This window comes from Ictidomys tridecemlineatus, chromosome 4 (assembly GCF_052094955.1).
Source record: "Ictidomys tridecemlineatus isolate mIctTri1 chromosome 4, mIctTri1.hap1, whole genome shotgun sequence".
Lineage (NCBI taxonomy): Eukaryota > Metazoa > Chordata > Mammalia > Rodentia > Sciuridae > Ictidomys > Ictidomys tridecemlineatus.
Window position 1 is genome coordinate 106,624,487 of NC_135480.1, and position 24,570 is coordinate 106,649,056.

At 37.3% G+C, this 24,570-nt stretch overlaps 2 protein-coding genes across 2 annotated transcripts; both read right to left on the reverse strand.

Moving 5' to 3' along the window:
- Positions 1–10,062: 10,062 nt before the first annotated feature.
- Positions 10,063–11,052, reverse strand: Or10s1 (olfactory receptor family 10 subfamily S member 1). Its single transcript, XM_005328423.2, has one exon. It carries the CDS (start codon positions 11,029–11,031, stop codon positions 10,063–10,065), a length of 969 nt encoding a protein of 322 aa, XP_005328480.2. The 5' UTR covers positions 11,032–11,052.
- Positions 11,053–16,016: 4,964 nt separating this feature from the next.
- Positions 16,017–17,317, reverse strand: Or10g6 (olfactory receptor family 10 subfamily G member 6). The gene has a single exon (XM_005328406.4). The coding sequence runs from the start codon at positions 17,315–17,317 to the stop codon at positions 16,382–16,384; it is 936 nt and encodes a 311-aa protein (XP_005328463.1). The 3' UTR covers positions 16,017–16,381.
- Between the last annotated feature and the right edge of the window lie 7,253 nt (positions 17,318–24,570).

Genomic DNA, 24,570 nt, shown 5'->3' on the forward strand with positions numbered 1-24,570 from the left:
ACTCAAAAATGGGAATGGTAGTTCTGATGGTATTTCTACTTTTAACTTTTTATATATATTTAATGTATGTACTTTAAGTTTTTGAGAAAATGTATACTCTTTTCCATACTGGCTGCATTTATTTTATATTCCCATGAACAGTAGACAACAGTAGACAAGAATTATTTCTTTTCCACGTTCTTGTCAATTGCTATTGTTATTCTTTTTGATGAGAGGTATGGAGTAATATTTTTATTATGGTTTTGAATTGTATTCCCAGTGATTAGTGGTTGCACAAAGACAATCTGTCTGCATCTTCCCAGTCCTCTATATTCTCATTAGCATACACAAAATACTTATCGCTTTGGAGATTCCAAGGATTTTATGTACTCCATGCCAAGAACTGAAGATGAAGAACATATATATATATATATATATATATATATATATATATATATATATATATATACACACACACACACACATACATATATATACACATATATATTTCTTATTATAAACTACATTATCACAATTATATTCAGCACCTCTCTATATATCTGTGGTTATTTGTTTGTCTTTATGGAGAAATGTCTATTTGGTTCCTTTGATCATTTTTAAATTGGATTATTTCATTTTATTTGTTATTGAGTTGTAGGAATTCCCTAAGTATTTAGATATTAACCTCTTCTCAGATATATGGTTGACAAATACCTTCTGCTATCTTGTGAGTTTCTTTTTCATTTTGTTGATTATTTCTTTTACCGTATAGAAGCTTTTTAGTTTGATATAGTGCCAATTGCCTCTTTGTCTCAGTCCAGTTTCTGTTGCTATAACAAAATATCTGAGTTCCCAACTTATAAAGTAAAGTGGCTTATTTAACTCACAGTTTTGGAGGCCTAAAGTCCTATATAAGATAGCCTTAAAGGTTTAGATTCTGGTGAACGACTCCTTGACTGTACCACTACATGGTGAAGAAGGGAAACATCCATGTGCAAAAGATACATAGATAGCCACACTTTATAACAACTTGTTTTTTGAGAATTGAGACCCCTTCAAAACTACATCAGTCCACTTGACAGCATGACCTAATTATTTTCCACTGGGCCCCACTTCTTAAAGATTCTACAACTTTCTAGCATCACCACACTGAAGGGTAAACTTCTAGCACACGAACATCTGGGAGACACACCCAAACCATATCCAAATCATAGCTCCATTTCCATTTTTCTTGCCTGTATTTTTGGGGTCTTGTTCAAAAAATTATTGCCAAAATAAATTTCAAGGCACTTTTCCTTATGTTTTCTTTTAAAAGTTTATAGTTTTGGGTATTGATTTTAGGTCTTTAATCCATTATGAGTCCATTTTTATGTGTAGTATGAGTACAATTTCATTCTTCTGTGTGTGAACATGCAGTGTTCTCCAACACTGTTTATTGAAGAGACTATCCTTACTCCATTGTGTATTCTTGGCACCTTTGTTGAGGTCATTTGACCATATGATAATGAGGTTTACATCTGGACTCTCTGTTTTGTCTGTCTATAAGTCCACTTTATGTAATACCATAGTATCTTGATTACTGTGGCTTTGTAATGTATTTGAAATTAGTGTGAAGTCTCACTTTTGTTTTCTTGTTCAAAATTACTTTGAATACTTGCAGTCTTTTGAGGTTTCACATGAATTTTAGTATTTTTTCTATTTCTACAAAAAATGTCTGTGGGATTTTGATAGGTATGTAAGCCAGCTTTTCATCACTGTGTTCAAAACACCTGATAAGAGCAACTTAGAGGAAGAAAAGTTTGTCTTGGCTTATGATTTCAGTGTTTTAGTCCATGGACAACCAACCTCATTGCTCTTAACCCTGGGTGAGGTGGAATATCATGGTAGAAGGGACAGTGGAGGAAAGCTGCTCAACTCATGCCAACAAGGAAAGAGGCAGGGAGTGTAGAGAAAGGAAGAGAAAGAGAGAGAGGAAGCCAGGGACAAGATGTACAATACCAGATTGTACGCTTCCAGTGACCTACTTCCTCCAGCAATGCCCCACCTGCCTACAGTTACTGCCAAGTAATCCATTCAAATCATTAATCCTTTGAATGGATCAGTTCACTGATTAGGTGATAGCTTTCGCAATCTAATAATTTCACCTTTGAACATCCCTGCAATCTATCATATGAACTTACTGAGGGACACCTCATATCTAAACTATAACGTTTAGTCCTACCTCCCAAAAGCTGATGCCCATCTCACAATGCAAAATACATTCAGTCCATCTCAAAGAGTCTATACAATCTTAACAGTTCTAGAACCTCCCAGAAGTCCAAAGTCTCCTCTGAGATTCACATCAAATTCTTGGCTGTGGGTCCTTATAAAAACCCAAAGCAAGTTACATATATGCAATATACAATGGCACAGAATAAAGATTTCTATTACAAAAGGAAAGAATAGGAGCATAGGAAGAAGGGATGGAACCAAAATAAAACCAAAAACCCACCAGGGAATACATTAGGTCCTGTAGCTCCACATCCAGTATCTGGGACACATGGTAAGTGAGATGTGATATCCAAAGGGTTTTTGAGGCCTTCCCACTTTTCCTTGGTGGTTGAAGCCCAATGTGGCCTCTCTGTTACTCTGGCTTTTTCTGCAGTCTGCATCTTTCATCAGCAGATATTCCATGGTCCTGACATCTCTTAATCCCTAGGGTTTCTGTTTCAACTTGAGCTTCATTCTCAGTTTCATGCCATCACCCTCTCAGGGACTGCCCTTCAGAATTCCAGCCCTATTACACTTTGCCTTGACTCCCAGCCTTTCTTTTGAAATCTCAGTGGAATCTTCCAGATCCCTAAAATCCAGCACCCTCCATTCCTGAAGAATCAGTCCCATGTGGATGACGATAATTACTGCCACCACTCAAGCAGCAGCTGGGCTTCCTTGGACCATGACTGCAGTAGCCTCTGAATGCCTGGATGGCTGAACACAGAGGATGAATCCTGGGAAAAGAACTTTCCAGATATCATTGTGTGAGCAGGGACACCCAAGTTTTCTTTTCAAATGAGTTTTCTCTTTTACTCAGATTGAACCTGCAATGGATATGGTCTTGCTGATACCTGAGATGTCAATAACACATCTTTCCTAGTGTCTCTGTGCAAAGTATTTAGCTTTTCTTTCGTGGAGCTAATCTCTTCAGCAACTACATCTTCCTTGTTCCCTGTTTTATACATGCTTTTCTGGCCAAATTGCAAGGTTTTAAAAATTTTCTTCTCTGCTTTATGCCCCTGATTATCATAGTAGCTTGGCTGAAAGCTATAAGCAATGCCAGTGCCACTTCCTGAATGCTGTGGTGTCTTGAAATTTCCTTTTCCAGATTAATTAGCCCATCATCTTTAAATCCAACCTCACACAAAGTATCAGGACACAGGCAAAGTGTAGGTAAGTTGTTCACTAGATGTAACACTAAAGGTCTCTAGGCCAGTTTTCAAAGGAGTACTATTTTTCATCTGAAACCTGAGCATAGGATATAGTGCATGCTAGTCTGAGCTTCCATCAGAACTGCCCATTAAGCTCTGCTTAGCTTAAGCTTTCTTTCAGCCTGTACTTACAAACTTTTCCAAGTTCCTCCTGCAAACCAATTCCAAAGGCTACTGAACCACATGATCAGGTTAATAACAGCAACAATCCCACTTCTCAGTACCGATTTCTGTGTTAGTTTTCAATCACTGTGAACAAAATATCTGGCAGATACAACTTAGAGGAGGAAAATTTATTTTGGGTCATGGTTTCAGAGGTTCTGGTCCATGATCCACCAATTCCCTTGCTTTGGGCTTAAGGTGAGGTACAATATTATGGTGAAAGGAGGTGATGCAGGAACGATGTTCAGCTCATGAAGCTAGGAAGAAGGAGAAGGAGAAGGTTAAGAAGGAAGAAGGAGACAAGAAGAAGAGGAGGCAGAGGAGGAGGAAGAAAATAAAGAAGAGGAAGAGGAGGAGGGAGTGAGGAGGATGAGTAAAAGGAGAAGGAGGAGGAACTAAAAGAAAAAAAGAGAAAAAAAGAGACTCTTCAAGGCAAAGATATATAATCAACAAAGGGCACTCCTCAGTAACCTACTTACTCTAGCAATATCCCACCTGCCTGTAATTTCCAGTTAGTAATCCATTCAAATTATTAATCCACTAAATGTATCGGTGCACTGATTAAGTTACATCTCTCATAATCTAAGCATTTCACCTCTGAAAATTCCTGTTGTATATTACATGAGCTTAATGAGAGGACATCTCATATCCAAACCGTAACTATAGGATTTGAATTCAATCTCTATCTTGCTTTGGGTAGTATGGACATTTTAACAATATTTATTCTCTAAATCATACACATAAAATATTTTTCAAATTGTTTGTGTTTGCTTTATTGTATCAGCATTTTCTAGCATTCATTGTACAAGTCTTTCATCTCCTTGGTTAAGTTTATTCATAAGTGTTTTATTTTTGATACTATTGTAAATATTATTAACTTCTTGTTTTCAGAGAGTTCATTGTTACAGTTTTAATACACAATTTATTTTTGTCTGCTTTTATCTATCAATTTACCAATGTAATTTATGAGTTCTGATATTGTTTTTGTATGGAATTTTGGGGATTTTATACATATAAGAACATGTCATAAGCAAACAGACAATTTTATTTTGCCCCTTATTATTTGGTTGCCCTTACTTCTTCCCCCCCCCACCACTAAGTGATCTGGCTAGGACATACTGTACCATGTTGAATACAACTAAAGAGAATGGGCATCCTTGTCTTGTTCCTGAACTTAGAGGAAAAGCTTTCAGCTTTTTACTATTGATTATGTTATCAACAGTGGGCTTGTATTATATGGCCTTTATTGTATAAGGAATTTTTTTCTCTACTTAGTTTTTAAAAAGTATTTATCATAAAGGAATGTTTTATCAGATGCCTATTCTGCATCTATCAACATGATTACATTTTTATCCTTTTTCAGAAATATTTTTTTAGTTGTAGATAAACACAATACTTTTTAAAATTTTATTTATCAACTTTTATATGATGCTGAGGATTGAACTCAGTGCCTCATACATGATGGACAAGCACTCAACCACTGAGCCATAACATCTGTTCTATCCTTATTTTTTTTTAATATGGAGTCTCACATTTTTTGATTTTGGTAGGTTGAATCATCCTTACATCTATGGGATAAATCTCACTTGATCATGGCATATGATCCTTTTAATGTGCTTTTAGGCTTTTGTTTGTTAGTATTTTCTTGAAGATGTTTGCATTTATGCTCCTTAGGGATACTGTATTATAATTTTCTTTTTGTGTACTTTTCTGACTTTGGTTTCAAGGTAATACTAGCTAAGAAATTGAAGTTGTAACTTCTCTCTCTCTATATATATATATGGATTTTTTAGAAGGATTGCCATTAATTTTCCTTTAAATATTTGGTGTAATTCACCATCAAAGCCATCAGGTCCTAGATTTTTCTTTGGTGGGAAACTTTTTATTACTGATTCAACTTCCTTACTTATGCTCAACTTTTCTATTTCTTCATGTTTTCTTGTTGATAGTTTATATTTTTCTGAAAATTTATGAATTTCTCCTATACTATCCAATTTGTTGATACATAATTTTCCTAGTTGTTTCCTATGAAGCTTTATATTTTTACAGTACCAATTATATATTCTTGTTCATTTATAACTTCATTTCTCCTTAGTAAATGCTGCTAAAATTTTATTAAATTTCTTTAAAAAACCACAACTCTTAGTTGAATTGATCTGTTCTATTACTTATCTAGTTTCTGTTTCAGTTATTTATTCTCTGGTCTTCATCATCCTTCACTCTGCTAGCTGGAGCCTGGGGGTGTACACGCTAGCCTGAGGCCAAGGTTTCTTGGGGCAAGTTTAGGGCTAGGGCCCATAGCAATGTCTGGTGCTAATGTCACTCTCCTATCCCATGAAAAGGGTACCTATTTGTCTCCTAGCTGTGTTGTCTAGGCTTAGGGGAGAAGTGATGTGTGAAATGTAAGACTGTCCTTACCACACTCTTCATAGTTCTTTGGTCCACCTAGGTGCTATCGCCTGGATTCCTTAGCTATTGTAAATATATTTTTATATGTGAATAGTTGTTTCAATTGATGTTTCTGTAATAGGATCAGTAAACATTTCTTGAACTCTTATTCTGCCATCTTAATGACATTGTCTTTGCATAATGTGTTAAAACTGCCTGTGAGTCTACATGTATCAAAAGATAAAAGTTTAAGACAAATTATATAACGTTAAGAATTTTCCAGAAATAGCAGTCAAAGGAATTCATCCCCTTCACACTTTCAGTGCCAGAAATGTTATAGGAAGCTCTTTAAGACTTTGAAAAATAATGCTAGATTCAAACCTCTGTCTACATGAATAAATAAAGAGTACTAGAAATGGTAACAAGATGAGTAAATACAAATCCATTTTCACTTTATTTATTTATTTGGATTCAGGATTTGGTATCAGGTGTGCTTTACCATTGAGATTAATCCTCAGTCCTTTTTATTTTTTATTTTGAGACAGGGTCTTGCTATGTTGCTTAGAGCAGTGCTAACTTGCTTAGGCTGGCCTGGAACTTGCAATTGTCCTGGATTTCCTGAGTTGCTGATATTACAGGAGCGTACCATGCCAGTGTGCCCAGCTTTAATCTTTTTTTAATATTTTTTAATACTAATTTTTTTAGGTGTAGATGGACACAACACAATGCCTTTATTTTTATGTGGTGCTGAGATCGAACCCGGGTCCGGCCCGTGCGAGGTGAGCGCTCCACTGCTGAGCCACAATCCCAGCCCCTTTAATCTTTTTTTTGATAATAATTACTCAGATCAAGAAATATAACAATGTGTTGTGTAACTGTTAACAATTGTGGAAGTAGGACTACAATGTGTGACGACAATCACACAAGTGATTTTTATCAAACAATTAAGAAAAGAAATAATGCTTATTCTAGAAAATTGAAGAGTTTAGAATACTTAAATCTCAGTTTAGAAGGTCAGTATTATTCTGATACAGAAAGTAGACAAAAACTTTGGAATAAATGACATTTGTAAACCAATATCCCTCGAGAACACATACACAAAACACTGAACAAACTTTTAGCATGTAAAATTCACCACTACATAAAAAGATAACATGTTGAATAACATGGATTTTAGAAATGCAGACTGGTTTAGCATTGAAAATAAAATATTGTAGCTCACCATATTAGCAGATTTTTTAAAAGTACATGACCATTTCGGTAAAAATTAAAAAAAAATACATGATTATTTTGGTAGATGAAGAAAAATTATCAGACAATATCCAGCATCCATTCATGATAAAAATATAAAAAAAAACAGGAATAGAAAAAAAAACCAAAGGTAAATGGCATCTAGGAAAATCCTACTGTTAAAATCATTCTTAATTATGAAAATCTAAATTCTTTCCCTTAAGACAAAGAACAAGGCAGAGGTGGGTGATATTGGGGTGGGAGATATTGTTGTGATCACTTTGGGAAAAATTAACTCCCAATATTTTACAATTTGATAAATTTTTGAATATGTATATGTGTATAATGAAAGATGTTCTAAATTCAGCAATTCAAAGAGCAGAAATCCTTATTTCAGAGACAATCTTCCTAAGGAGTGGTAAAACACGTTCTACAACATTTGACTCCAAAGTTTATACATTTCTACAACATTTCTGGCAAATGTTACTGATCAATGACTAATAGTAAGAATGCTTAATTAGTCATAGCAAAGTCTTCTCTAAAAATTGTCCTGTTTAAATGATGTTTTAATTCTTATCCATTTGACATCTATCTAGCATAGAGATGGATATATATGTTCATAACATCAATTCAGACACTGTTTACTTGTGGGGACTTTGGGAAAATGATAAATTTATGTTGTTATCTTCCTTTTGTCAAGTTTGCTTTTCATTTTAATTATTATTAATTTTTTGGTCCCTTTCTCTTTTAATTTTCAAGTGAATTTGTAATTGTATAGCTAAACCAAGTATCTTAAATGTCACAATCAAATGAAAAATATCTGAAAGGAGAAATATAGGATTAATAATTTCCTTTTCTCTTACAAATATTCTTACTTGGAAACTATTAGGAAAAGTGGATATGTGCCTTGTTTTATTTCTAGATTCTGAATATTAGATTGAACAAATTAATATTTTACTGGTATCTTGTTTGGAACACATAACAGTTAAAGGGGTCCCAACTCTTAAGGCTTTTAAAATCTAGTTATGAACACGAAATATTTAATAATTAAATAAAGTAGAATATCAGTCAGTGCCATTATTAAGGCTTATGCCAAGCAAAATAATGAGACTGTCATGCTGCCAGAGAGACAGATATGAAAGATGGAGAAGCAGAATTCAAGACAGTGAAGGATTCTTACTAGATAGACATATATAAAAGTGGTAAGACCGAAATTGAGAAGAGAATAATATAAGACTGGATTTGCATATCCACAATCTTTTCACGTCATCTACCTTTTAATTTCTAAAAGGCAGCCATTTGGCAAGATTGAAGAATGGTGTAGAACAGGACCACAGCTTGCTTTAGAATCATCTCCCATTCTGTATTTGATGTTCTAGTATGTTGCACCTATGCTTCAAGTTTACTCTGATGGGAATGATGAGTTTGCCTGAGTTACTTGTGTTCTTCCTTCAGATAGTTCAATAACTAGAAAAGGGAGACTAGATGAATACTGCATCAAAAATGCAATTTCTTTCTTTTTCCTTTAAAAAAATGCTGGTTCAGAAACCACATTTATAGAGCACTAGGGCACTATTCAAAAGTCATATAATCCTTGTTTCAAAGAGAATCTGCTTTGATTGAGAGATCCACCCTAAAATGATTTTGAGAACTTTAATATTACTGGGCAAACAATAGGTGCAGGATTTACCTCTAAGGTCCTATCTTATAACTGAAATATGTGGTCTTTGCAGTCATATGGATTTGAATTGAAACTCTGGTTTCAAATACTATCGTTTGCATGACCTTGTAAAACATATTTAACCATTCTAGGTCTTGATGGCCACATCTGGAAAATGTAAATAAAAGCAAAAATATAGATAAAGCAACTCACACAGTGCCTTGAGGTTATGCATGCCAAGGATGATTGTAGTTTCTATTCCCATTCCTGTAGTTCTGTATTTCTTCCTTAGACACCATCCATTTGAAATGGATGCCTGTCCATCTCCAGTGTCATCACTGAATGTAATAATGATTTTTTCTTAAGTCTAGGATATTATCATAGCTTATACTAGTTGTTCTATAGAAGAATGGCCTCTTCTTTCCCCCATCTTCTTTCATTTTCCCCATGATTTAGCATTTAAAAAGTGGCTTTTCAGGATAAGAACATTTCTACAGATAAAGAAGAAATGCATTTAAAAAAAAAAAGGCATGCTGCCTGGTGAATAATAAATTCTTCAGGTTGGCAGTCAAGGTTCCTTTTATCCCAGAGTAATTGAAGGACTCATTTTCAGAAAACAACTTCTGTTACTTATATGGCAAATTGCTTTAATTAGAACTTTGCATTAAACTTGTCATCTCCAAGTCTATAGTATTTCTACTAATCAGTATGATCTTAGTTATCTTAATACCTGGAGTAGGAGAAATAAGATAATGGCACTTTCTAAGTGCCCTTGGGCAAGTCATTTTTCTCTTTGCAGTTATATTTTTTTCATTCTAAAACAATGTGGTCTGTTAAGCTGCATGATATTTTATTTTCAGAATTCTTTAATGTGTATTCTACATCAAACAATAACTTTCAAAAACGTATAAAAAATTCTAAAATAGGATTTGAACAGCATATTCTCGTACCTTTGAGTCATGGAGCTGAGATTTCTGGGAGAGTCTAAACACCAACTAATTCAGTTCTTTCATTTAATGGGTGATAAGTTTATGACAGAGACATTGAGGCCAAAACAGGGAAAACGTGGCTGACCGAAACTCAGTTATTCTGATTTTGGCTCCAATGAGTTTCCCTGCTCATTTTGACACCTGAATAACTGTTTTCCTGGCAAGCAAGTCCGGGGCAAGACAGCTCCGCTTACTGGGGTGGGCCCCTTGCCGGAGTCTCCGGGGAACCAGGCCACAGCAGTCTCCGGAGAGCCCGCTTCACTTCCTTGTTCCGCAGAGTGTAAATGAAAGGGTTGAGCATGGGAGTGACTATTGTGTAGAAGACAGCAGGCGCCCCAGCTCCTACCCCACTGGAGCTTGGCTGCAGGTAGATACAGACAGGCGGCATATAGTACAGGAGCACCACGGTGAGGTGGGCGGTGCACGTGGAGCAGGCCCGCTGCCGGCCCTCGGCTGTGTGCATGCGCAGCACAGCTGCCGCGATGAAGACGTAGGATATGACGATGAGGATCAGGCATCCTGCAGCCACAATGCCAATGTTGGCAAGCATGACAAGCTCATTAGTGGTGGTGTCTGCACAGGCCAGCTTCAGCACAGGGGGAATGTCACAGAAGAAATAGGCTATGTGGTGAGGCCCACAGTATGGCAAGTGGAAGGTGAGAGAGGTATGGATTGCAGAGTGCACAGCACCTGTTGCCCAAGTGATCCCAGCCAGCCCTGCGCACATCCGCCTGTTCATGGCCACTGGGTAGTGCAGGGGTTGACAGATAGCCAGGTAACGGTCATAGGCCATGACTGTGTACAGGAAGCACTCAGTGCTGGCTAGGAAATGGAAGCAGTAAAGCTGTATAGTGCAGCCCTTAAAGGAGATCAGCTTCCCATCCAGAGTCAGCAGGCCAGCCATGACCTTGGGTACTGTCACGGTAGACAAACACGCATCCAGGAAGGACAGGTGGCCTAGGAAGTGATACATAGGGGAACGGAGTTGAGGATCACAGCCCACAGTTATGAGAATGAGGAGATTTCCCATCATGGTGATGCTGTAGATGAGGAGGAAGAGGAGGAAGAAGAGGCTAGGATGTTCAGCTGTGAACCTCAGACCCTCCAGGAAGAAGTGGCTCACCACAGTCTGGTTAGGGTACTCTGTCTTCACTTTCATCTTCTCACATACGGAGTAGGTACTTAACCTCTGCAAAAAAACTGAGTTAATAGAGTAAATAGTTGTTTACCTTTCCCCTAATATCATTATCTGTCTAGTGATGCCATGGTGGTTTCTCCCATAAGTTAGAAAAAGATAGAATTCAGTTGTAGTTTTGCCTTATTCTTCTGTTTTCTTGTTGCCTGTTCTTTCAGAATAAATCTTTCAAAGAATAATCTGCACTCCTTGTGAAACACAAAATGGACTGAAAGGATTATTTTCAGAAAGATAATCCCTAAATTATGGCTATAAGAAAAAGTATTATAAGTCCTGCTTTCATTGAGTATATCCTTTTTTTTTTTTTTGTATATATTCTAGAATTGTGATGCCTCTGCCCTCCTAATTTATTCAGTCATGCTTTTGATGTGCACAAGCGGGTTCTTATCATTGTTTGTCATCTGGGAGTTTCATCTCACCCTGGGAGAGCTTTGGCTAGATGTTGAGTGCTATTGCATCAGCCAGGAACATAGCATCCCCACCTAACCCTCACACAGAGGGAGTTCTCTGGAATTTCAGTTGCCCACAACCCTCAAGTGTATGACAATGAAGCCCTGGAGAGTAGGCTGAATAATTACCAGAACAATTTGTTCAGTACATTTCATGCTCTTCCTGTAAAGCTTTGTCTGAAATTTTTGGGAATTGTTTTCCTATTTCTTTCTTGTTGTTCCTTTCTTTTAGGCCACAAGATTTCTCTTTGATTCATTCCGTCCTTTACCTCCTAAGCCTAATTAGATGTTGTATTATGTGAACATTTTCTTTAAACTCCCCCCCCCCCCAACCCCCAGTTGTGTCTTCAGTGCCCATGAATTTTACCTAGCACAGCCTATGTTTGTTTATTTATTCGGTGCTGGGGATTGAACCTAGGGGTGATATAACACTGAGCTACATCCCTACCTCTTTTTATATTTTTATTTTGGAACAGGGCCTTGCTAAGTTGCCCATATTTTCCTTGAAAAATCTTTCAGCCTCAGCCTTTCAAGTATCTGGGATTATGTGTGGGCCACCATGCCTAGCTGCCTTTGTTTATTTTATGCCTAGATTTTCACAATGGCATTTTATGTGCATTCTCTTACTTACTCCCTAATATAGCAAATAATTCTATAGTCTACTTCTTAGTCAGTTTTCTGATAACAACATGCTTAATACAGCTTTCACTTTTTTTTTTTTAAGAGAGAGTGAGAGAGGAGAGAGAGAATTTTTTTTTTTAATATTTATTTTTTAGTTCTCGGAGGACACAACATCTTTGTTGGTATGTGGTGCTGGGGATCAAACCTGGGCTGCACGCATGCCAGGCAAGCACGCTACCGCTTGAGCCACATCCCCAGCCCCTATAGCTTTCATCTTTACTGATCTGCACTGCCTATTGTAAGCAAAAGTAACCAACATGGTTTTGTTACCACTGTTGACGAGTTCTTGCTCCCCGATGTTGAAGAATAACACCAAAGAAGCACGCCGAGGCAAGGTCAGAGTAGAAATTAGAAATTTATTAAAGGACAGCAGAAAAGACTTCTCCCTCTCCCGGAGGAAGAAGGGGACCCAGGAGGTGGAATCCGTGGAAGTGTGGTTGTTTCCCCTTTTTATAGTTTTGGTGATGGAACGTAGGTTGGAAGGCCCGAGGGGTGGGACACAGGTGGGCCAAAGAAGTAGTCTGAGCAGGAAGGACTTCATTATCACTTCTTTGTGATGGGCTATCTTCAAATCTGCTGGGGGCTATTCATTAATACTTCTTTGAGGTGGACTTTGGCCTAGGGCCTCTTCAGGACTTCATTAACATTCCATGAGTTGTCCTGTGTTTTCCCTGAGTCATTCCCAGCATGGCCTCCATTTTAGATTCCACTCGATATTAGACCCGATTTACCTAGATTTACCTAACTACATTAACTACCTAACTTTAAATCTGGCTTCAGTTTCAGCACCATAATGAAAATACAAATAACCGTGACTGAATCAGATCTCAAGGGGATCAGCAAGCTTTTCTTTTATTCTGCAGCAGAGTCAATCAGGCATGGGAGGGCTCATTTCTGGGTACGGAAATGGTCCTTGGGTTATGAAGGAGTCCGAGTTTTATAGTTTATCATGAGGGTGAATTAATCATAGGAGACTGTGGACATATAGTTTGGACAGTCCGGGACCTAGTTGTGCAGGTTAAAATTTTAACCAGGAAGGCAGTTGTAAAAAGTTTGAGACTCACTGTCACTGGGAAAAGCTCAGAACTCTGTGTTCACTGCTTATCTTCCTTCCTCTGGGACCCATTGATATCCAGAGCTTCACTATTTGCTTTTCGCCTTCCAGGACTCATGGGCAATGGGAAAGGGTAAAAGTCCAGGGCCCAGTGTTTCAGTATCCACCTCCTCCCTTCAAGACCCATTGTGGTTGGGAAGGGGTGAATGTTTGCTTTTGGTGGAGATGCTGGTGGTGAACCCAGGAAAGAATGAGAGTTTGCCCAGTGTTACTGGAAAGGATATACTGGGAGAGGTTTAATGTTTGTCTAATTTCCCTCCCTCCTCTGGAACCATACTGTTCCTCCGTTTCTCTCAGGGGGATATCTCGTAGGAATATTATTTTCTATAACTCTGCACCTATAACACAGAGTGCATCTATTTGTAATATTTTGAAAATACCTATAAACTATTTCTTTTATCATAAAAATCTTTCTCCTGAAGTCCCCTAAAGAAACTTTTCTTAGCCAAGAATGCTATTTGTTCATTCATTTTCTCCTCTATGTGCCACAACCTCTCTCTGATCCCATCATAGCATTCCACGATAAACATAAATGGAATGCTTTAATATCTATCTCCCCAAATGTATTCTCTAGGTTTCATTTTGAAACTTAATTCCTAAGGGAGCCCTTATAAATATTTTCCCTCACACTAATTTATTAATTCCTGAAGCCTAATAGAAATCTTGATAATTATTAATAATTACCTAATCATGTTCTGCTTTGGAATTTTTTTTGTGATCTATGTGTCCTGTCTCCTCATGAGGACACAGGGAAAGAAACACATTTCTCTATTTTCTCATTAGCACTTTTGAGATAGAACAGTATAAGTAGAGGAAGCTATGTTCATTTGAGTAGCTGAAAGTTAAGAATAACGATTGATTTCTCTGTTCCTACTGTCCTTAAGTTTAAAATGTGGATATTGTGATTGATGGTCCAATAATGTAGCCTCCTGGGTTTCAATCATTTCTCTCATTTTTTACTTGAAATATTTCCACTTCATCAGAACATATAACATTTGCAAATTAATCTTTAATTTTCTTCCTATGGTTGTTTTAGTCTTGGGTGTATATTTTTGGTAAATTAAACTATTCATTATCTTTTTGCTGAAGTTCTCCCAGTTATCGCTTGGTTGACTGAGGTTCATTCTTTACTAGATTGCACCAGAGGGCTGATAAATACAAAATTCCTTGAGTTTTCATGTGTTGAACATTGCTATCATGTGGCCTTCTTCTCTGAAGGATTCATTGACAGAATATAAAATTATTAAGTTACATTTTGTTTCACTGAATTTTGTGAAACATATTGTTCCATGGATGGTTTGCTTTGTGTGTTGGCCACTTTGTATGCTCCGTTGAAGATCTGTTGACAACTCTGATTCTTTTGCCTTTATAAAAGATTTTATCTTGCCAGAGGCCTGAAAAATTTATATTTATATTTTAAACAAAAAGTTTTACTAATATCTATTTCAGAATTGACTTTGTAAAATACTTCAAAGATTGCATTTTTAAAAAAATTTGTCCATTAAATTAACATAAACTTTACATTAATTCCAAAAAAGACAGTAAATGATAGAACATTATATATTATAGTCTTGTTATCATATGAAGAATTCTATGTACTTGTTTCCCGTGAAGGTCTTATAAGACTTACAAACCTCACATTTTCTTATATTTACAATCTTAGATTTTTCCAAGTAACTAGCTTGATAAATTCCAGGCCTAGTGATATCTTTCTCTATCCTCTTTTCCAGAGTAATATTTACTGGACACTTAATTATATCAATAGCTTCTTATTAATTTTTTGGTCATGTATTTTATCTCTTTGCATCATATGTAAATGCATTTTTCTCAAGATTAGAAATTTATTTGGAATGGACAACAATGTCACTATTTTGGATTTAAACTGAATTCATTTGTGCTAAGTTGAACTGAATTGACTATTCTTGCATATTTTTGTGTTTAAACTTGCATTTCTGTTGTTAAAACAGATAGAGAGGGAACTTCCTGATAACACACATTTCTTCTTAGAAAGTTTCTGGTGCATAGTAATCAATAATTCTCTATTATATTTTTTTTTTAAAAAATGAAACTGAGTCTGTAGAAGATAGTGATTCTCTTGGGCTGAATTTGCCCATGAACTTTTGCAACATCAATAGAAGCATCTCTAGCACTTAGGGTGTCCTAAGGGTGAAGGACTACCACTAAGATGCTGACAACATTCTTAGAAGAAATATATCTAGGTGTACTTCAGATGAGTTTGATTATTATTATTTTGATTATCTTGTAACCAGATACATAGCCTGTGGCACCCTACCCTACACTCATACCCCCAAACTATGTAACAAACGCAGGAGTATGCCAGCATATATACTAGCCTATCATCTTAGATGATCTGCTTCATTAACAACCCTGGAAGTTCAGGGAGACCTGGTTTATATTTGCAGAGCAAGGAAGGTTACCCTTGATATATCTATATCATTTTTATCAAAGTGAAGCTTTGTTCAAGCTTAGAAGATTAGATATATTCAGGTTATGGCATATTTCACATGTAAAGACTCCCTCATATTAAGGTGAAATTGCTCCCTTAAGTTGAAGTACAAGTTTATCTCCTATGTTAAGCTAAAAGGAAGAGAGAAGAAAATATGGAAAATCAACTTACTTCCTTGAATTTCAATTTCTCCACAGTTTCATGAGACTAATGATACCTATGTCACAGAATTGTTGTCAAGTTTAAATCAAATGATTTGCATGGAGATTATTAGGATCAACACAGGGATTAGAAGCTATCATGTACATGTAGTTGGATGCCACAGAGATGGAACTTTTGTGTTGAAGTTTTCTTATCTTGGATCTTTCCTTCAAGCCGATACCTTTGTTAACAAAGTTTTCAGTGGTAATGAAGGGAGACATAGAAAGTCCTATTTGAGATCAGTTACAATGTGGAACTTTCCAACTTTTGCCTCCCTACCTAGGAGTCCTTTACTCTCTGTATGAATCCTTCTTTCTCATTCTGTCTTACATCTTCCCAATTACTTGGTGTCCAATCCTTGCCTTGAACTTCTGTATCCCCCCATGTCTATGCTGGGTGAGGTCAGTGAGGCTGCACTTCCTTGAGGCCTCCCAGCCTCCGTAAAGCTGCTTTCATCTCTTTGTTGCGGAGGGTGTAGATGATGGGGTTGAGCAGGGGAGTGATGACTGTGTAAAAGACAGCTACCACCCCATCCAGGGGTTCCTGTGAGCCAGGCCGCAGGTAAATGAAGGTGCAGGGCACATAGTAAACAATGACCACAGTGAGGTGGGCTGCGCAGGTGGAGAAGGCATTGCGACGCCCATCTGCTGACCGGATTCGCAGGATGGCAGCCACAATGTAGCCATAGGATGTGAGAATGAGCATAAAGCATGTGAGGGCCAGGAAGCCAATGTCCACAAAGGTGACCAGCTCATTGATGGTGGTGTCAGCACAGGCTAGACGCAGCATGGCAGGGATGTCACAGAAGAAATAGTCAACTCTGTTTGGGCCACAGAAGGGCAGCCGGAATATGAAACTTGTTTGGAAAAGTGAATGGATGGTCCCTCCCAGCCAAGTGCCAAAAGCCAGGTAGTTGCAGACACTCCGGGTCATGATGGTAGCATAGTGTAAAGGTTTGCAAATGGCCAGGAACCTGTCATAAGCCATGAGTGTGTAAAGGAAGCATTCAGTGCAGCCCAGGAAATGGAAAGAAAAGAGTTGGATTACACAGCCCCCAAAGGAGATTGCCCTATTATCCAAGAGAAAGCCAGCCAGCATCTTGGGGACAATAGCAGAGGAAATGGTCATGTCCAAGAAGGAGAGGTGACATAGAAACCAGTACATGGGGCGGTGGAGCCGGACATCCACCAAGACAGTGAGGATGATGAGCCCATTGCCAGACACGGTGAGGAGGTAGATGACAAGGAAAGCGAGGAAGAGCGGTAGCCCCAGCTGTGGTGGGTGGTGCAGGCCCACCAAAATGAAGTGCAGCACAGAGGTCTGGTTTCCACTTTGCATTTCTTTGCTGTTCACATCTGCCAAAGTAGTAGCAGAAAGAAATATTTTATTCCTGTAAAATCTCTTAGCACGGTACATCTACACTGTGTCATTTTCAAATAGTCACAAGAGAATCAATCAATCAATCTCTCTCTCTCTCTCTCTCTCTCTCTCTCTCTTGTTCTTCCTTTTGTTTTCTTGCTCTTTTATCATTTTTTTCTCCTCTCATTCCCCCAGCTCTTGATTCTGGGACTTTACTTGATTCCAGAGAATGGTCTTTGAGGTTAAAGCTAGCTGACTATATGTACAATGGTACCTCATTATCCACAATTTCACTTTTCAAATTTTCTGTTATGTTTCTGTTATGACCCCCGAATTTTGTTTGTGTTGAGTCCTTTGAGAGAGAGGGTAGGGAGAGAGAGAACAAAAGAGAGATACAAGAAGCAAGGGGACCATCTTTCATGTTTTATTAAAGTATATTATTATCATGCAAAGAATGATAACCATTTGGGGAAAAGAAAAGTGAAACTTTACTGAGCAGGCAACAGCTGAGTGGCATCTGAATGATTAATAGAAACTTTTTAGATTTCAGAGGAACAGGCCATTCCTGATTAAAAAGGCTGATGTATAAGGAAATAGGAAATGCATGTCTTGTTAGAGCCTGGTTTGTGGAATAGAGTTCTGAGAGACGGCAGAAGTAGGTCACACTGGATTTGAAGACTTTGTTCCCACAGGGTATGCCAGTAAGTTTGGACTTCTACTTGGGCAGTGCCGTACCATTGTAAGTTGATAAACAAGGAAGCATCTGGGAAATCACTAAGCATTGCCTCCTGTTTCAAAATGGATTTTATAGCTACATTTTGAGATATTTTTTAAGTTTCTATGAAGTTTTAACACTTATTTAGGATTATCAAAAAGTGCTGAGTCCCAGAAATCACTCAGAACCTACCAGTCAACTTGTCACTGGGAAAAGTAGGCTCTGTGATGGTAAAATGACAGATCTGTGGGCATCTATGGTGCAGGTAGAAGAGAAAGAGTAGCTAGATGGTAGACATGGCTGCCATCACACTTCCACTGGCCACTAGGAGTCTAGCTGGAAGCCCTGTTTCATGTCACACCTCTGAAGCCTGTGATTCTGAGTTGCCTCTGAACCTCTGTGAAAGGAATATGCCATTTGGATGTTTGCCTCCAGTTTGTAAAGTGACCATGAGAAGGAGAGAATATGGCACTAGGAAGAATACCTGACATGACACCTCACTGTGCAGGGCTCTGACACTCTTCAGACACTTCCCTGATTTTTTGCTGTCACTGAGGTTGATGCTGTTCACTACTAGTCCTAGGAGAAGAGGATCTTTGTGGTACAGCTTCAAATTTAAGGGCTTTGATCTATCATGGAGCAACTCACTAGAAGACCCAGGTTCATTTCAGAACTGAGGCACTCATGTGAAGACTAAATTTGCCTGACAATGTAGGACTGCAACACATATTTGGTAGAAAACTGTATTTAATGTTTATTGAGTGCTACTGTGAATTATGAGAACGAATTTATTTAATCCTTATAACAATCCTATGAAATAGAGGCCACTATTAGGGTTCCACAAACAATTGTAGATACAAATCAAAAAGGGGAATTGGCATTATCAAGTATAAGTAGGAGGGCTGGTATTTTTAGCCCAGTAAGACTTTAGAAGCCATGGTATTAAGATACAATCTATTCTTCTCTACTGTATGGATAGACAGGCAGATGGACAGATGGATAGTGGATGGAGAGATGGACTAAAGCAATTCAGAAATAATGAAAATACAATCAGGTACTTTGGGGCTAGAATTTTATACTGCTTCACTATCCTAAAGGATTTTAAATAGGATGAGCATTTTTATATAGAACTTTTGAAAATAGATTTATTTTAGCTAAAACTTCAGAAATTGTGAATATATTAATTTCAATGTATATTCTACATTTTTACATTGGGCACATTTAGATTAGGAAATTTAATTTGAACTCTTGTGTTCTTAGGAAATAAATAATACATAAGCTATCTCTCTGGTATGCAAATCATAGATCGAACCGAAGGAAAATAACAGAACAGACATTTCTCCATTAACTGATTTGAAGTGTGTGAGATCTTACTTTCTGGTTTGGGAAGCTCTGTGTGTGGCCTTTCCTTCATTCTCCCAAATTAAATACAATATTCTGCCCCTGTCCATGGGGCATGGGTTCCAAAACCTCTATGTACTTTTTTCTGTCTGAAAAGTACATGGAACCAATCCCTACATTGATTATGTTCTTTTCTACATGTTTGTACATGATTAAATGTAATTTTTCCATGGTACTGAGGATTTGTGTTTGTGACAGGCTTATCATAAGCATGTTTCAACTTACACATGTGTGCTATTTACTTGTGTGTGCCTACTTTTCCCATTAGGGTGTGAGTTCCTTAAGGACTATTTTCTTTTTATTTCTATTCCAGTTTTGTGGCATTATTTTCACATAAAGATCCTCAAATAGTATTGAACAAATGAGTTTCCCTCTGTGTGGATATCCCTATGACCTAGGCAGACAATATCAAAGATATATTAGTTAGATATTGTAATCTGAGTTCTAAAATCTTATGAATTATAGTACTAGTACATCACTACTTACTTGCTATATTATATACAACTCTCTCAAAATTTATGCTTTCAATTTTTTTATTTAAAAGTGAGTGGAGGGATAGGCGTAGACTCTCACCAATAAAGAAATACTAATCTCTTCTCGATCTATACCAATTCATATAAAAAAATTTGTTCTTCTACAATGAAAATCTATTTTCCTTTTATTCCAAATTCTGTTTCATACCACAATTTCTTTTTTTCTTATTTCTCTGCTGCCTTGAATTCTCAGTTTTTATTTATGTTTATAATTTATTGTTCTGTATACAGAGAAATAATATTTTTACCCCTAGGAAGACAGAAAAATACCCCAATTTATCTGCTATCAACTAAAACAGCTTCAGCAATTTGGTGTTTACATTTTAGCCAGTATCACATTATATTATCCACATATCATATATACTGATCTATGTATTTGCAATATGATGTGCAATTTGCACATCTGGCCTTTTCAAACCCAATAGGGCTTGAGGTTGACCTTGAAACCCATCTAGTCCGGGCAACTCCAAGATATATATCGGCCTTTGGAAAGCAGACTTCAGACTTCTTTCCTGCCAAACATAATGCCATTAGGAGATCTCAGCTGCATTCTTTGCTCTCAACATCTCTAACATTTAATAAATATCTTCCTCAGAAAATCTCCATTACTATACCTCTACATCTCTTTTGTAGCCTTCTCTTCCAGTGACAACTCTCTGGGTGTGAATCTGCACTGAGGCCATTGCCTTCTTCCTCTTCTTGCTCTTTGCTTTTCCTTATGGAGGCCCAGTTTTGAGCTCAGCAGGTTGCTGGTCTTCTCCTGATGTGCCTCTTCTTGCTGTGTCACTGTGTTATTTCTGTGTTCTTTTAGGCTCACCCCTCCCTTTTATAGCCTTGTGAAACTATTGGCAGTGGTGTCCCTAGGCTTTGACCTCCAGATTCTTGTTTTCTGGCAAGTAGCATCTTCTTTCCTGTAGACCCCATGGGGTGGGAGACTAGGGGGCTGACACTACTTCTGCTTTACCCTTTGGGGGCAATTAACTTACTGCACGGTATTAAATCGCATTGGGCTTTGTTAGCAGCAAACCCTGCACTATGGCTAATGCAGGAAATTTGCTTAGTTGCTAGCAGTGTCCCGATAGCATCCGATCCTTCCAAGCGCGAATACTCAATTAAGAATCAGGATGCTCCCTCTGTTTCTTGGGAATTAAGTTTTCTTACCTATAAATCAGTGATAATTATACTTTACTCATTTATCCCATTAAGGTACAGTTTGTATCTGAAAGAACTTTAAAGCTAAAGATACTTCATGAATACATATTTTTACTTAAAAATGCACCTTCTCATTTAACTTGAAGCAAATTACCAGAGCATCGCTTTAGAATAGATACACTATTTTTGACAGAAACATCAGATCATCCATGTACAAATAGGAAGTGAAAGTAGGAACATTATAACTGTGAAATCCCTTAAAAGTCAAACATACTTAGATTAGAGCTGGATGGACCTTTACAGAAATGACCCAGAGCATACCCCCATTTTACACTGAAAACAATGGAGTTCTAAAGAGAATAAGGACTTTGCAAATGGTGAAAGTTATTCTACTTAGTTTGTGGGTAAAATGTCACTTAAATCATGTAGGTAAATGGTATGTATTCATTCAGCTCCTGGAATAGAGGAACTTAATATTCCTAAACTAGTGCTGGGCAAATTAAAATTGCTCAATAAATATTTGCTAAAACAGTTCTTATCAATCAACATTGCACAATATTTTAAAGAAGCATATTGGTGTGCAATTTTTAAGGATTATATTGTGAAATATGATCTATTCTTTTTTGCATTTTAATTGATGATATTTTTATTTCTTCTTTAGGCTGTAGGCCATATGTTACAACACAAAGAATTTTGATTTGAGACAAAAAGATCTGGAATTGAATTTCTATTCATCTACTCACTATTTGTATGGTATTAATCAAGCTTCCATGGTGGACCTCTCTAATGGTCAATCAGCAATTTCATAGACTTTCTTAATCACTACTTATTGCCAGATTCCTCTGAGCTTTGCCTGGCTGCCAAGATCTCCTCTCATCTTCTGTGCTTGATCCATTACCAATTTTCTCCTCTGGATCTGTGAGTGTTCATAATCCTGAATTCCATGGCCTTTCTCAGCCAGACTAAGTATCAAGTAGCAATGCTGTAGGGTTAGGAATTCTGGACTCTCATCATCAGAATGGGCCTTGACCATTATTCTGCCAATACCTTCTACCAGAACTTGGACATCATACTTCTTTATTTATTTGTTGGTTCAAATCAGTTATATATGACAGTAGAAAGCTCTTCAATTCATTGTACACAAATGGAGCAGAATTTCTCACTTCTTTGGTTGTGCATGAAGTTGAATCACACCATTTGTGTAATCATACATGTACCTAGGGTAATGATGTCCATTTCATTCCACCATCTCCCCTACCCCTTTGCCCCCTCCCCTTTGCCCTATTCAAAGTTTCTCCACTTATTCAATGTGCCCCCTGCCACCCCCCCCCCACTGCCATATGGATTAGCGTCCACTTATCAGAGAAAACATTCAGCTCCTGATTTTTGAGATTGTCTTATTTTGCTTAGCATGATATTCTCCAACTCCATCCATTTACTTGCAAATGCCATAATTTTATTCTCTTTTAATGCTGAGTAATATTCCATTGTGTATATGTACCACAGTTTCTTTATCCATTTATCTGTTGAAGGGCATCTAGGTTGCTTCTAGAAATATGATCTATTTTTTGAATGAGCCATTTTTCATTGATAGAATCATGTAAAGTCAGTAAGAAGTATTTTTGATTTGTATTTATTAGTACATTTTCCTATTGCATGGCCATAATTTCCAAGCTTTTCTGTAGTTCCTAATGGTAGTGAGTAAATCAGATTTAGGGTTTTGCTAGTGAATAATTCTACATACACAAAGGGAAACAAAAGGAATTTAAGACTGTAAATACTTACTCCTCCCATTATAGAGTATTTTTGTTTTGTGATATCCCTGATGGGAACATATATTTCCAAAGAATAATATGAGGCAAAGGAATTCTAGGTTAAAACGGGACTTTGCTTCTAAATTCCAGTTTGGATCCTTGGCCTTAGGAATTTAAGAAAGAACTATAATCTATGTTAGAGACACTAAGTGGTTATTTTTCACCCTAGATCTTCCTTTGCTCTCAATTTGATTTTCTATGTGAATGGGTACATGGAAGGGGGTGGGAAAATTTCTCCCAGAGTGATGCTATCTTATCTTCCACATTTGAAGCAGAAGGGTGAAGGGTAGAGGGTGTGTTATGGGGAAAAGCAGGAGAAAAAAAATTAAAGCAGCAAACGCCAAGTCTTGTGGAGGGCAGATCCAGTTTACCAGCTCTCTCAACACTTGAGTGGGAGGAGCAGATTAGAAGAGACCACCCTCAACTGATATCCAACATTCAATTAATCCCTTTGCTTATAACAGTGGACTTTTTAATTCCTGTGAAGGGTTATAACATTCTCTACAATCTGACGAAAATATTTGTTAGTTTCTCCTTTGGGGAGGGGCATGGGGATTCTGTAGGAGAAGTAATTCTATTCTCTTTTAATGTTGAGTAATATTCTATTTTTTTGTGTGTATACATATATATGTGTATATGTATGTGTGTGTATATATATCAGTTTCTTTATCTGTTCATCCATTGAAGGGCATCTAAGTTGGTTCTACAGTTAAGCTACTGTGAATTGAGCTGCTATAAATTTTGATGTGGCTGCATCACTATGGTATATTGATTTTAAGTCCTTTGGTTATAGACCAAGGAGGGGTGTAGCTGGGTCAAGTGGTGATTCCATTCCAAGTTTTCTGAGGAATCTCTATACTCCTTTCCATAATGGTTGCACCAATTTTTAGTGCCACCAACAATATATGAGTGTGCTTTTCCCCCCACACCCTTGCCAACAGTTATTGTTGCTTGTATTCTTGATAATTTCTATTCTGACTGGAGTGAGATGAAATCTTAGAGTAGTCTTTATTTTCATTTATCTAATTGGTAGAAATGTTGAACATTTTTTTTCATATATTTGTTAATGTATTGTGTGCCTTCTTCTGAGAGGTGTCTGTTCAGTTCCTTAGTCCATTTATTGACTGACCTATTTGTGTTTTTTTGGTGTTAAGTTTTTTTTTAAGTTTTTTATATATCCTGGAAATTAGTTCTTTATCTGATGTGCATGTAGAAAAGAGGGTTAAACGGATGGAGGTGGAGAATATCATGCTAAGCCAAGTAAGCCAATTCCCAAAAAACTCAAGCCCTGTGTTCTCTATGGTAAGTGGTGTTGATCCATATTAGGGTGAGGAAGCAAAGGAAGAATGGAGGAACTTTGGATTGGGCAAAGGGGAGGGGCCATGAGGGTAGGCAAGATGGTGGAATGAGATGGACATCATTACTTTAGGTACATGTATGATTGCACAAATTGTGTGACTGCATCATGTACATCCAGAGAAATGAAAAGTTGTGCTTCATTTGTGTACAATGAAATGAAATTCCTTCTGCTGTCATGTATAACTAGAGAAAAAAAGAGAAAGAAACAGGGAGGTTGAGGTTTAATCTGTTTTTCTCAGGCTGGGGAGATAATGGTGC